This window comes from Dermacentor silvarum, chromosome 4 (assembly GCF_013339745.2).
Source record: "Dermacentor silvarum isolate Dsil-2018 chromosome 4, BIME_Dsil_1.4, whole genome shotgun sequence".
NCBI classification, from domain to species: Eukaryota; Metazoa; Arthropoda; class Arachnida; order Ixodida; family Ixodidae; genus Dermacentor; species Dermacentor silvarum.
The window spans coordinates 134687441-134699616 of record NC_051157.2 but is presented as its reverse complement, the minus strand read 5'-3'; the positions used below and the strand labels follow the sequence as shown (position 1 = coordinate 134699616).

The window sequence follows — 12176 nt, the reverse complement described above, 5'->3', positions numbered from 1 at the left end:
TCATATGGGCTGACAGTATCCATAAAAAAAACAGGAAAAAATACACACATGCCTCTCAGGACGCCTTTAGGTAGTGGGGACATATCTTCAGAACGTTTCAAGTCTGCCTTAAGGCTTGTTCTCTTACCGACTCGCGTGGCACCGGACATATAGCCTGTATTGCTGATACCACAGAACGGCATCAAAAAAAGGAAGCGTATACGAAAATGCGCTGCAGACACGTATTAAATACTAACCAACACAAGATCCCTGCAAAAATATTACAGTTCCCAAGTGCAAAGGCCTAGGTCGCGATATGTAACACCCATGAGTATGTAGCGCCCACCGACGCCGCAGTGCGAAGCGCTTTGGTCGACGCTCACAGGTGCCGGCTGCAGAGAGAAGAAAATAAAGAAGCACATCATGTGCTTGAGGCGCAAGCGCGGTGCAATAATCTACCCATTTCTTGGCCAATCCCCCACCGTGGGTAGGAGCCACATGCGTGATAGACAACCACAACAATGCGCGATGTCATGAAAGCTAGCCATGCTGGTCGTCGCAGCCGCTGCTCCGCTAGCCGCCTTCGCCCTTCCAAGTAGGGAACGACGGCACGGCTCGTACAGCCGCGGTCACGTCTGTCCTACATCGGTCACCCGAGAGAACGCGCCTTGCACCGAGCGGCCACCTGGCCGGAACCGCAGTTCGACCCACCACTGCCGCCGTTCTCGTCCAGCTACGTCGGCGCATGGTTCGCCCAGTTCGAGGCCGCTCTGTAGCTGAACCACATATGGATCCAGAAGTTCAAGCACGCGGTACTCCTCGACGTCCTGCCGCTTGCTCTCCAGCTCCACCTCGGCGTTCCATCGCCTGGCCCGCACCCGAACGACGAACTGCAGCAGGATCCGTCCTCAACTTCTACGGCGGTGCCTACCGCCCTCTTCCAGAGGTTGACCACGAGGTACGCGACCCATTTCGGTCCACACCCTCACGGCCAGCACCAAGCGCGTCTGCTCCTGCACCCACATGTCATCGTCCTCAGCCCACCTCATCACCGTCATCGCCACCGACTTTGACACGTCGCAGTGGATACATCGCCGACCCAACACCGGCTCCCGTGCCGCACGTCATCGGGTCTGACGACAACGACGTCGATCCTGCCATTCGGCCTCCTACCAACCCTTCACCGGATTTGTCCACGCTGCCGGCTGAGCGAGCCTCCGAGTCAGCGCACGAGCCTTGCCCCGTGCCGACTCTGCTGCCTCCGACCGTGTCAGCTGTCGCTACACTGCGGCACCTACCAGCCAGTGAGAGCGACGAAGCAGCAGCAGCGACCTTCGTCCCTGCTCTTGCGCTCCCCGTCCTCTCCTTCGGCGAACTTGCCGTTGGGCCCTTCTTGCGACTACTCTGACAAGTCCGACGTTGGAGGCTGGGAACAATCGTGGCGCCACGCGGATACGGCAGATGGACTGACACCACCATCTCAAGACGCGAACCGTGATTCTGTTTCGCGCCCACCACCTCATCCTGTCCTTCGCGTCGTGCCCACGTTGAAGCTCGCCAAACAACATGAGCCGGCAGCTGCTGCCCCGGCTCTCCCAGATCTTCGCCAACCTGCGCCGGTGCCGTCATTGAGCGTTGCCCGACGACGCCTTCCTCGCCGTCTCTAGCGCCACTCGGCTCCAACGCCGTTTACCGTGGCAACACCCTGGCTCCGGCAGGCGCGTCTCGGACTCTCTTCACTTGACTCGGACGGTGTCGCGCGCAGAGGTTTGCAGCTTGCGACGTCTACCGCGGGTCGGGCAAGGCCGGACAAGCACGTGTACAAGCTGCATCCAGCAGAGCTCACGCATCTGCGAGCGCGTGACGACCGAGTTTGCGGCTTGTCCTGCCCACCAAATACACCGGCCAGTCCCCATTCGTTTCTCCTGACCTCCGTGAACTACTGCAGAGGCGTCTGCCGTCACACTCTCCGTGCTGTTACCGTTCATCCGCAGCGCCACTCGCAGCCTCGTCCACCAGAAGGCTTGGCTAGTCCCCTTCGCTTCAACGGACTCGCACTACTTGGACAGCCCACGGACCCTTTCGGCACTTGGTCAACTTGTTTTATCGCCGCTCCGTCTACGTGGGGGGGGGGGGGGGGGGGGGGGGTTGTAGCGCCCACCGACACCGCAGTGCGAAGCGCTTTGGTCGGCGCTCACAGCCGGTGCCTTAGTGCCGGCTGCAAAGAGAAAAAAATAAAGTAGCACAGCGCGTGCTCGAGGCGCAAGTTCGGCACGCGCGGTGTCGTTCTGAAAGCTCGCCACGCTGGTCGTTGCAGCCGCCTTTGCCCTTCTGTGTAGGGAACGACGGCACGGCTCGTACAGCCACCGTCACGTCTCTCCTACGAGTACTTCATTTCTCATTGACGAGATAAATGCGGCAATACAAGAATGTTCCTAAATTATTGTTCAAGTGATGGCAAAATATTTTTGCCATCACTTTTTGCGAGAGCACGTGCCAAACTACATTCTTGATCTTTCTAACGAATCAAGTGCCTGGTATGGGGTATTGTCAGGATCAGAAACACGACAGGACTCGCATGTGCAATGGCACGTCTCGACACCAGGCACTTGCTTCGTCAGAGGGCGCAAGAATGCATTTCGGCACGCGCTCAGAGATCCCGCGAAAGTTTGTCCCCACCATTACTTGATCACAGTGTCAAAAAAGCTCGCCACGTTGTTTCTGACTTGGGTAATAATGTCTGCTATTACCTTTGTATATGATAAAATTATTCGACATAAACGCATATACATTGCTATAGTACACTTTGATTCTCGTTCCACGTATCTTCCAGTAAGAAAGTGGAACAAATCCGCAAAAAATTTTAACTTTCTATTTGTCTAGGACGCTCTACGCAGATGTTCGATTGCGGCAACAAGCAAACAGTGCTTGTGGAGCATGTGTGCGACTTCGTGGCCGACTGCCGCAACGGTGCCGACGAGCGAAACTGCGGCCAGTGCGACTTCTCCGACGGCACGTGTGGATGGAACATCAACTGGTACCGCAACTATGGCACCATGGCATGGCGCCGAGAGCGCGTAGGATATGTATCTGGTTCTCCACACATGGGAGCTGACGCCAGGCGCAATGGTCAGTAACACTGCATGTACGCATGGCAAGCACAACAAATACAAATTCAAGGCTCCGAAACCACATAATTATAATCATTCCTTTGCACACTACTGGCAATGAGAGAGGTCTGTGATATAGGCTTTCAGTTATCTTTTCTGTCTTCGTTTTACAGGTATAAAAACAATCCTTGCATCCCAGCTTGTCACCGCTTTACTAAAGCTATATTTGCACTCAAACGAAACTAACGTATGGCCTATATGTAAATTTCCTACAGCTTTAACCTAAAACCAAACTTAATTAATGAACCACCAAACCTTGTGAATGGATTCAACCAGGAGGTTTTTACATTTTGGAATATTTATTCATGCACGTAATTTGTCTCACGGCACTAACCTGCTGACAACGCATGTAATAAACCTCCCGCTGTGTCTTTGTTTTTTTATTTCGGTGGCTCCTTGCTAGATTTCTTTCCTTGCATTGCGAATGCTCCTATGGCTAAGAACAGCTTACTCCACCAGTCACATTTGCTTATTTTTATGTTCCAGGGCATTACCTCTTGCTATACTCTAACATCACCAAATCTCAAATAACTGGACAAGCCGACATTATTTCTCCAATGATCCGGAACACGGACAAGCTTTGCACCATGCAGTTTTGGTTCAACTACGTCAATAACGGTGAGTAAGGTTGATAAATTGCATCAGTTATATTACACTGTTAGTGCCGAGAAGGTCGAGGTAGTTTTGAACAAACCACCTAGGCTGCGGGAAGTGGGTCGTTTGAAGCCCGCCGCCGGAGACACAACCCGTTGAGAAAACGGGTACAAACGTGACTCGGGCCTGACGCCCGGCTCTCCTAGCCCTGCTTCGGGCTAGTTGTAGCTACATAGTTCGAACAATTCCAGCCTATACGTATTACAACTGTCGTGTTGTTCACTGGTTCTTCTGTAGTGTTCCCTCCACCGCATGGTGATTGGTGCCCACACTTAGTCGAGCGCCATCAGTCAAAGGATTTCTTAATCGTAAGCTAGCGCCACTGCCTCGGGAAAGTCTAGTGCACCAGTACAGCGTTTCAGCCGTGGTTGTCTGACGGGAAAAAAAAAAAAGATCAAAGTCTGGCGGTCTCATGCCGCCAACCTCCCAGAAGGTGGATGCTCTTCCAAGCATGTGGAACTCTCGTAGTTAAAGAGTGCCAGGCCGGGAGCGAGCTTGTGCTATTTTAACGGTAGGCACCAAGCGGCAGCACTCGTCTGCCTCCCACAGCAGCGGGGGCAGCGGCGGCTAAGGGACTATTTCACCAACGCTGTGGAGGGGGAAAGGGGTGCTGAGACCATTGCAAATCTCTGTAGTGCCGCCTTTCGAGATGATAACTGATATGAACAACGGATCGCCAGGTCGTGGTACTTCTCTACCCATTGGAAAAAACCGGTGGGTTGACGGTGGCACCGGGAGTCGAACCCTGTATCTCCCGCATTCAAGGCGGACGCTCTACCATTTCACAACCACTTTAGCATTTTACTTTTTCTTCAACAAGTAATTTCATAGCGATTAATATCAGAGCATTGAGCGCTTGACTTTACGTGCAGCTGATCAAGACAGCGAACAAAAATTCTCATGTGCTCGTTGAGACGCATTTCCCAATTCCAGTGCCCTTATTTATGAAAACCGTTGTATTAGTTATATTCATCATATTAAGTGTGATGCATGTAGGTGAGGCGCGCATTTATTACGTGAGCCTGGTGAATGACAGGAGATGAAGAACGTCAGCTGCCATTTCTCCGGGTTTAGCTCGGTTCGCTTTGGTGCCTAATGGTATGGATCGGCCATGGGATCAGTAGGTATTAGTTATAAAAGTGAAGAAAACTTGAAGGGAACTTTGCAAAAAAAAATGACAAGATAAATATAGGAACATGATAACTGTTAGACTGTCGTTTTCTTTTTTGTTTAACAATCAACCACTTATGGAAACTTCGCCTATACTATTACGCAAACTCAAGAGAATACACTGTTCTTATTCCGGCAGTAGTTAGTGCAAGAGCGCAACAGAACACTATATTCTGGAACTGGAAGCGAATAGAAACTTTATTGTAATAGAAAAGATATTAAGGAGGGGTGGTCGGAGCCTCTCAGTCCAGGGCCCCACTGGCCGCTGCCGCCTGCCTTACCTGGCTAATTAAAGACTTTTGTCTTGCCAGGTCAGAGCGGGCGAGCTGTGCCTCCCACTGCTCCATTGTGTCACTGGTATTTAGTCTATGAGGGTGCTTAGCGCACTCCCAAGTTACGTGAATTGGGGTAGGTATGCCACCGCACCAAGGACAGTTGGCCCTATAACGAGTGGGATACATGGCATTTAGCAATTTTAAATGGGGTAATACCCCAGTCTGTATTTTACGCCAATCGGCGGCCTCTTACCCGCTAAGTTGTGGGTGAGGCGGCGGGTATTTTCTGCGGACTCCGCACTGATGAGCAAGCATGTCTTTGGCATTTAAATTGGTAGGATTTTGTGAGGGATAGTGCGAGTTGTTGGGGTTAGATGAGGACGCCATCGCTCGGTTAGTAAACCCTCGAGCTAACGCGTTAGCCTTTTCGTTCCCCTGTGCCCCCGCGTTGCCCGGGCACCAGAGTAGGCGATGACGGTGGTTGAAGGATTTGGGGATTATCGCGAGGCTAGCCGCAGTCACGTGCCCCTTAAGAAACATGCGACACATCTCCTGCGAGTCCGTAACAACGACCGAGTCCCTTTGCGAACGCTCCGCATAAGCGAGTGCGATCGCCACTGCTAATATTTCGGCTGAGGTGGGAGATCCCGCCGTGGCCGATGCGGTTATTTGCTGCTGGCAGATCACGTTCACGACTGCCAGTGCGTACCTCCTTTGATAGCGCTGGCCGGTCGCCTCTGCATACACAGCTGCGTCCGTGTAGTACGTGTTGTACCTATGGTTATTAGAGTAGGTTGATTGAATGTTATGTGCGCGTGCTTTGCGCCTTTCTTTGTTGTACTCGGGATGCATATTCTTCGGAATTGGGGCTACTGTAATTTTGGATCCCACCGAATGATGGAGAGGTACAGCCTGTTCGGTGAGATACATGGGGTATGCTGGGATATTGAGTCTAGCCAATATTGCTCTACCAGTTTTTGTGAAGCTGAGGCGTTCCCTCTGTCGCATCAGAGTGGCCTGCCTCAGTTCTTCGAAAGTATTGTGCACTCCCAAAGCTAACATGCGCTCCGTGGAAGTACATTTAGGCAGGCCCAGAGCAGCTTTGAAAGCGGTTCGGATTATTGTGTTGGCCTGCCTTTCCTCCTCCCTGTTCAGGATTTGGTACGGTAAGCCATACGTGATTCGACTAACCACTAAGGCCTGTACGAGCCTTAGGGTATCGTCTTTTCGCATTCCTACTTGTCGATACGTCACGCGACGTATCATTTGAGCTATGTTGTGGGTTGTGAATTTTAGGGTTTTGAGCGTCTGTACAGCTCTCCCGTCGCTCTGCAGCCACAAACCCAGGACTCGCATCGTGGGTACCTCTCGGACTGATTGGCCCTCAACTACGATGTTAATGGATCCTCTGGATTTGTAGCCTTTCGCGTGTATCCGGATGACCTCAGATTTTTCGGGCGCGCACTTCAGGCCGCTCCATCTGGAAAATTTCTCTACCGCTAATACTGCGCTTTGGAGCGTATATTCCTTATCCCTTAGTGAACCTCTGCTCGTCCACAGCGTGATGTCGTCCGCGTAGAGCGTGTAACCTAGGTCGGGTATCCGATCCAGATCACGCGCGAGACGACACATCGCCATGTTGAAGAGCAGAGGAGATATTATCGCTCCTTGAGGTGTTCCTTTGTTAGGCATTTTAAATAAATCCGATGTGATTTGGCCAATACTGATGCTCGCCTCGCGGTTGGAAAGAAAGGCTCTTAAGTAATTGTATGTGCGCTCACCACAACCCCCCGGGTTCGAGTTCCTCCAATATTGCGGCGTGAGAGACGTTGTCGAAGGCTCCTTTGAGGTCTAGTGCTAGGACTAATCTCTCGTCGCCGTACGGTATATTAGTTAGAATTTCGTCTCTAAGTAGGAGGAAAGCGTCCTGGCAAGATAAACCCGTGCGGAATCCAATCATGGAGTCCGGGAACCAGCTCCGCTCTTCCAGGTATCGCTGCAATCTGCTATGGATCACTCTTTCATAGAGCTTACCCAGGCAGGACGTGAGCGATACCGGCCGGAGCGTATCGATCGAGGGATTCTTTTTTGGTTTGGGGATCATGATTATTTTAGCCAATTTCCACTCTTAGGGCAAGTCTCCCTTGGCCCAGCACTCGCTATTAAAAACCTTTGTTATTTTCGCTAGGGCTACCGAATCCATGTTTCGAATCATTGAATTTGTGATCGAGTCTGGGCCCGGTGCCGAGTTTTTAACTGCGGATTGTGCCGCCTCATACACTTCCGCGTACGTTATTTCTTCGTCTAATTTAGGGTTGGCCTCCCCCGCGTATTGTCTCGTCGCGTAGGACGATCCCATCGCGGGTGAGGGTCCTATGTACTTGTTCTGAAGAGCATCGAGTAGATCTTGGTCTGTACCCTCGAAGTTGTCTGCTATAATTTGGAGCTTCTTGTTATTCTCAGTACGTGTGCTCATCGGGTCCAGCATGCTGCGTAATATTCGCCACGTACTGGTCGTTCCCAGAGTTCCTGATAGGGTTCCACAGAACGTCGCCCGCTCGTTTTTAGCTAGCTCGTTGGCGTGGCCTTGGGCTTGCTCTGCCAAGAGAGCGATGCGTTGTCTCAGGTGTTTGTTTTGACGTTGTCTTTTCCACCTCTTGGCCAATTTCCGCCTCTCTTCCCATAGGCTGACCAGGTGAGAATCTATCACCGGCACATATATGCTGTGCGCTCAATGGCTTTAGTGGTGTCCCCGTGTGCTCGCTGAAGGAATTGAGTCCATTCCCGGATGTTGGTCGGGGTAGTATCCGACTCCTCCAGTGCCCTCTGGAGTGCTCTATAACGAGGCCAGTCGGTTACCCTAGTGATTCCTATTGTTCTCCGTATGTTGGGCGTCGAGAGCGCTATTCGGATTATGTCGTGATCGCTTCCCAGATTTTCGTCGAATGAAACCCATTGTGCCTCTCTGACGTTAATTGTAAAGGCACGGTCGGGCACCGTGTCTCTGCTGACGCTGTTACCCGTGCGCCTCGGTTTGCCGATTTGATTGATTGCCCGCAAGCCCAAGGCCGTTGGGCTGCGCTCGAGTAGGAAGCCTTTGGGCGACGTTTTCGCGTATCCCCATAGTATGTGGGGCGCATTAAAGTCACCCACTATCACAGCCTTATCCCTGGTGCCCGCTAAATCTTTCGTTGCTGAGAGAATGTGGGGTAGGTCGTTACCTTTTCTTTTGGGAGGACTGTACAGATTTGTGATTATTGTGTGTGCCTTACTTCGTTTCTTTGGCATCACACTGATAACTATGGAATTAGTATCTCCCTCAATTTTCGGAAGTGTTAATAATTGAGCGTTTATCGACTTGCTCACCAGCGTGGCGACCTTCGAATTTTGAGGATCGCTCAGAGTGTAGTATCCCTGCAGTTTGGCCGGCTTGGCCCCGACCTCCTGCAGACATATCACGTCCGGAGCGATTTCGGAGTTTTTGATAAACTGGTGGAGCACTGCCGCTTTCCTGGAGAAGGAGCGGCAGTTCCACTGCCATATCTCTAATTGTTCTGAATTTTGTATTCATTGGGATTTCTTAGCGTGATTAGCCATGTTGCCCATTCTTATTTTAAGCCCGTGACGTTTCCGTGTCCGAGCCGTCAGATTCTGTTACGCAGAGGCTTATTTTAGTTTTTGCCGAACCCGCTCCAATCGCAATTGCGCGTTTTTTGGTGGGAACAGCCTTCGAGACTGCATCCCTTAAGTTGTTCCGCCACGAATACCTTGTGTTTCTCGAAGTCATTTGTGCATAGTTGCTGAAATTCCGTTAGCTTTTCGTTAACTAACGTCATCATTTCATGCATGAATATTTTCAGGTTTTCCGCGATCATTGTTTCGATCTGCGTTGCCGTTATCTGTGCGCTATTTGAGATTTGGGTTGTCGGAGACTGCGCGGAGACCGAGGTTATATCTGCCGCCGCCTTTGTTTTGGCTATTTCTTTAGACTGACGCGGCGTTTCCAGGTCTTGTATTGTGTTATTCAGGCGTGCCTCTAACTCTGACATTTGTTTCTCAAATGATTTTCGTTTGCGTTCTTCTCCTGAGAGCTGTTCTCTTAGCCGCGCGTTTTCCTTTTCCAATTTCAGAATACGTTTATCATTTTCACCAGCATTTTGTTTTGGAGCAGTGGGGGAAACAACCCTCGCCCAGCTCACCTGCTGTTTTTTAGGCAGTGGCGAATTCGACCGCTGCGAAGCCCTGGAGCTGGAGGGGTCCCTCGAGGGGGTATTGCTCATCGCTCTGCTTCCGTGGGGCGATCTGGATCTCGATCGGCGTCGGTAGAGGTCTTCCTCGTCCGTCGACTCGAACCAGCGCCCCGGTGCCTTTGTCGTGTTCCGTCCCGACCGCTCCCGCGATCGAGACTGGCGAGTAGTCTTCCCGCGCTTGGCGGCAATCAGTTTGTTCGGGCACCGACGCGTCTCGTGCCCTGCCGCCCAGCACACTGCGCACTTCACTTCACATTCGTGTCCTTGTGCGGGTGGATTTTCGAGTCCGCAGCCACGGCATATGTTCTTGGGGTTGGGACACACGTCCGAGCGGTGTCCCTCTTGCATGCACTCCAGGCACGTTTGGATTGTCGGTCTGTATACTCCGTACACCGCATCTCTACTCCCATGTAGTACACGCATTTGGGGCGCGTGCCTCCCGAGAAGGTGAGGAGAGCGGTCGTTTGAGTTTCCTAGCATTCGGGCCCTTGCTATGCTGACTCCTTGGGTCCTGACTCGCAGGTGTTGCTCGAGATCAGCTGATTCGGTGTGTGCTGGGAATCCGTGCACTACCCCTTTGTAGCTATCTTCTGGATCCGCTACATACACGTTGAAGGGGTGTCGTTTGCCTCGCAGCTCAATGCATGTGATTCGACGAATGACGTCCGCCACTTCTAGTGAAGGTGTGGAGACGATTATGATATTCGTTCCCTCTCGGATTCGCAGTATGAAATCCTCTCCTGGGATTTTCCGTTGGTTTGGTTCATTTCCTATGATTATCGTCCCGGTAGCCCGAATAATCGCTTGTGGTATCTCTGTTCTAAGATATTCCTTGAGCATTAGTCCCTTGTGGGGCTTCAGTATTATCTTGATGTCATTCTTCGGTAATGGTGGTAGAGGCTTCCACTTCGTCGGGCGCATGTTGCGACGACCGGTGCCTGTCTCGCCGTTATGCCCGTCTCCTTTCGCGCCGCCTGCTGATGGCTGTCCGGTAATCTTATTCTTGTTGTTGGAAGCCTTGTCCCTGTCGTTTTGCTTGGCAGCCTCTCGCTGCCGCCGCGATAGGACTAACTGCCAGCCGTCCGTCGCCTGGTTGTGGGCGGCGATCCCTTGACTTTTGCTAATCCCCGCTTCGGAAATTAGTCTTGTGTCCCCGTTTTCGTCCGCGTTGGTATTCGGAGTCGGGGGAGTTATTTGGAGGTCCATATCTTCGGATGTAGCCATCTCCTACGCTCGGCAGGAGCAATCCTGTTATTAACAACTGGTGAGGAGGTCGCTCACGCGCTAAGCCTGTCGAGGCGTAACGGGGCTTCCGCCGCTTCGAATTTCAAAGTCGCGTGGGATGACGAAAAATTCACTCACGGACTTGAATGTGGTCTTGAAACGAAGCGTTTGTCGAGTGGAACCCAGTCGGATACTCGAGGCAAGTGCACTTGACGAGTTTTCGGCTAAAACGTCGATAGTCGGCGGAGCCCATGTGAAAAGAGCGTGTTCTGCCGAAATTTCTTCTTCTTCCCACTGGAAGCGAAACTTTTCATTGAGGATGCCCTTCTTAAAATGCAGCATGTTTATAGATGTATGATTTGACAGGAATAAGATCATGCAGAACACCACATTCTATTTTTATCCCCTTAGTTTATATATCATGAATGCATATGAGCACATTCCCTTTGCATAGCTATAAGTAGGCTGAAGGCTGCAGAATGGTAGTTTCAACCATCACACTGAAAGAAGCACAATGGTTACTAGAAACTTAATGGGCCCTGCAATCACTTCCATCGTAAGATTCGCGAAGGCTAGTTTACTTCGAGCAGCATTTCATCCGCGTGCCGTGAACACATTGAATTAGGGTGAAAGGGCGAAAGGCTACAGCATTCATGCGAATAAATCCGTCTGTTGAAGCTCGACTCTTCAAGCCTGGGTGGAGACTTTCTAGGCGCACAGTCTAGGCCTCGTAATTTTGTAGCTGCGACAGCGATTATTTTTCCTGATAGTTGTACAGACACGTTTCGCATTTATCTCGGCTTTCTCGAACGATCTGCGACTCAAAGCTCTTCCTCCACTCCACCGAGTTTACAAAGTGCCGCCCTTCGACTAAAGAAGACGCTACACTTCTCTAGGATATCCGTAGAGTGTCAATGCAAGGTGACCACTTCTTTGGAGGGGCAGCGCTACTATCTATCTATTTGAGTCGCGTTGGAGTGTTCATTGGAGAAACGTTCTGAATATCGGAGATTAGGCTCCTTGGCAGCATGGTGATTACGAAGTAGCTATTCGTGAAACTGCAATGGTTCGTCCCGGTCTTCTAACAAGTGTGCTATCATTGGGCTTTGATTTACCAAACGGTCTTGTTTTTTTTATTTGTAGGAAGTAACACTGATGTTGACCTGGTGATGCAATTGGATCCTTACGAGCAATCCATTTGGACGCTCAGTGCACTGAACAAGGCACCAGAACAGGGAGTATGGAACGAAGCAATCGTCGCCATAGGCCGCTACAAAAGAGATATCCGAGTAAGTAAACAATGATGATATGACTTTTAAAGCAAAGCTTGCCTTGATTACGATGCCGTGGTTTCGCCTGGGTTAGTCGGTCGCTGGTCGGGTTTTCGCTTAGTAGGTTCCCACTCAGTCTTCGAAGAAGAAAGAAGCGCGTGGGGCGGCGGTATTCGAACCTCG

At 51.2% G+C, this 12176-nt stretch overlaps 1 protein-coding gene across 1 annotated transcript in view; it reads left to right on the top strand.

Annotated features, from left to right (window-relative positions):
- Positions 1-12176, top strand: part of LOC119450643 (MAM and LDL-receptor class A domain-containing protein 1-like) — a 127661-nt gene that overhangs the window by 38572 nt on the left and 76913 nt on the right. Inside the window, exons 15-17 of the mRNA XM_037714157.2 lie at positions 2863-3108; positions 3636-3767; positions 11866-12011. Of these exons, the coding sequence (XP_037570085.1) occupies positions 2863-3108; positions 3636-3767; positions 11866-12011 (524 nt within the window). The remainder of the gene's footprint in view (positions 1-2862; positions 3109-3635; positions 3768-11865; positions 12012-12176) is intronic.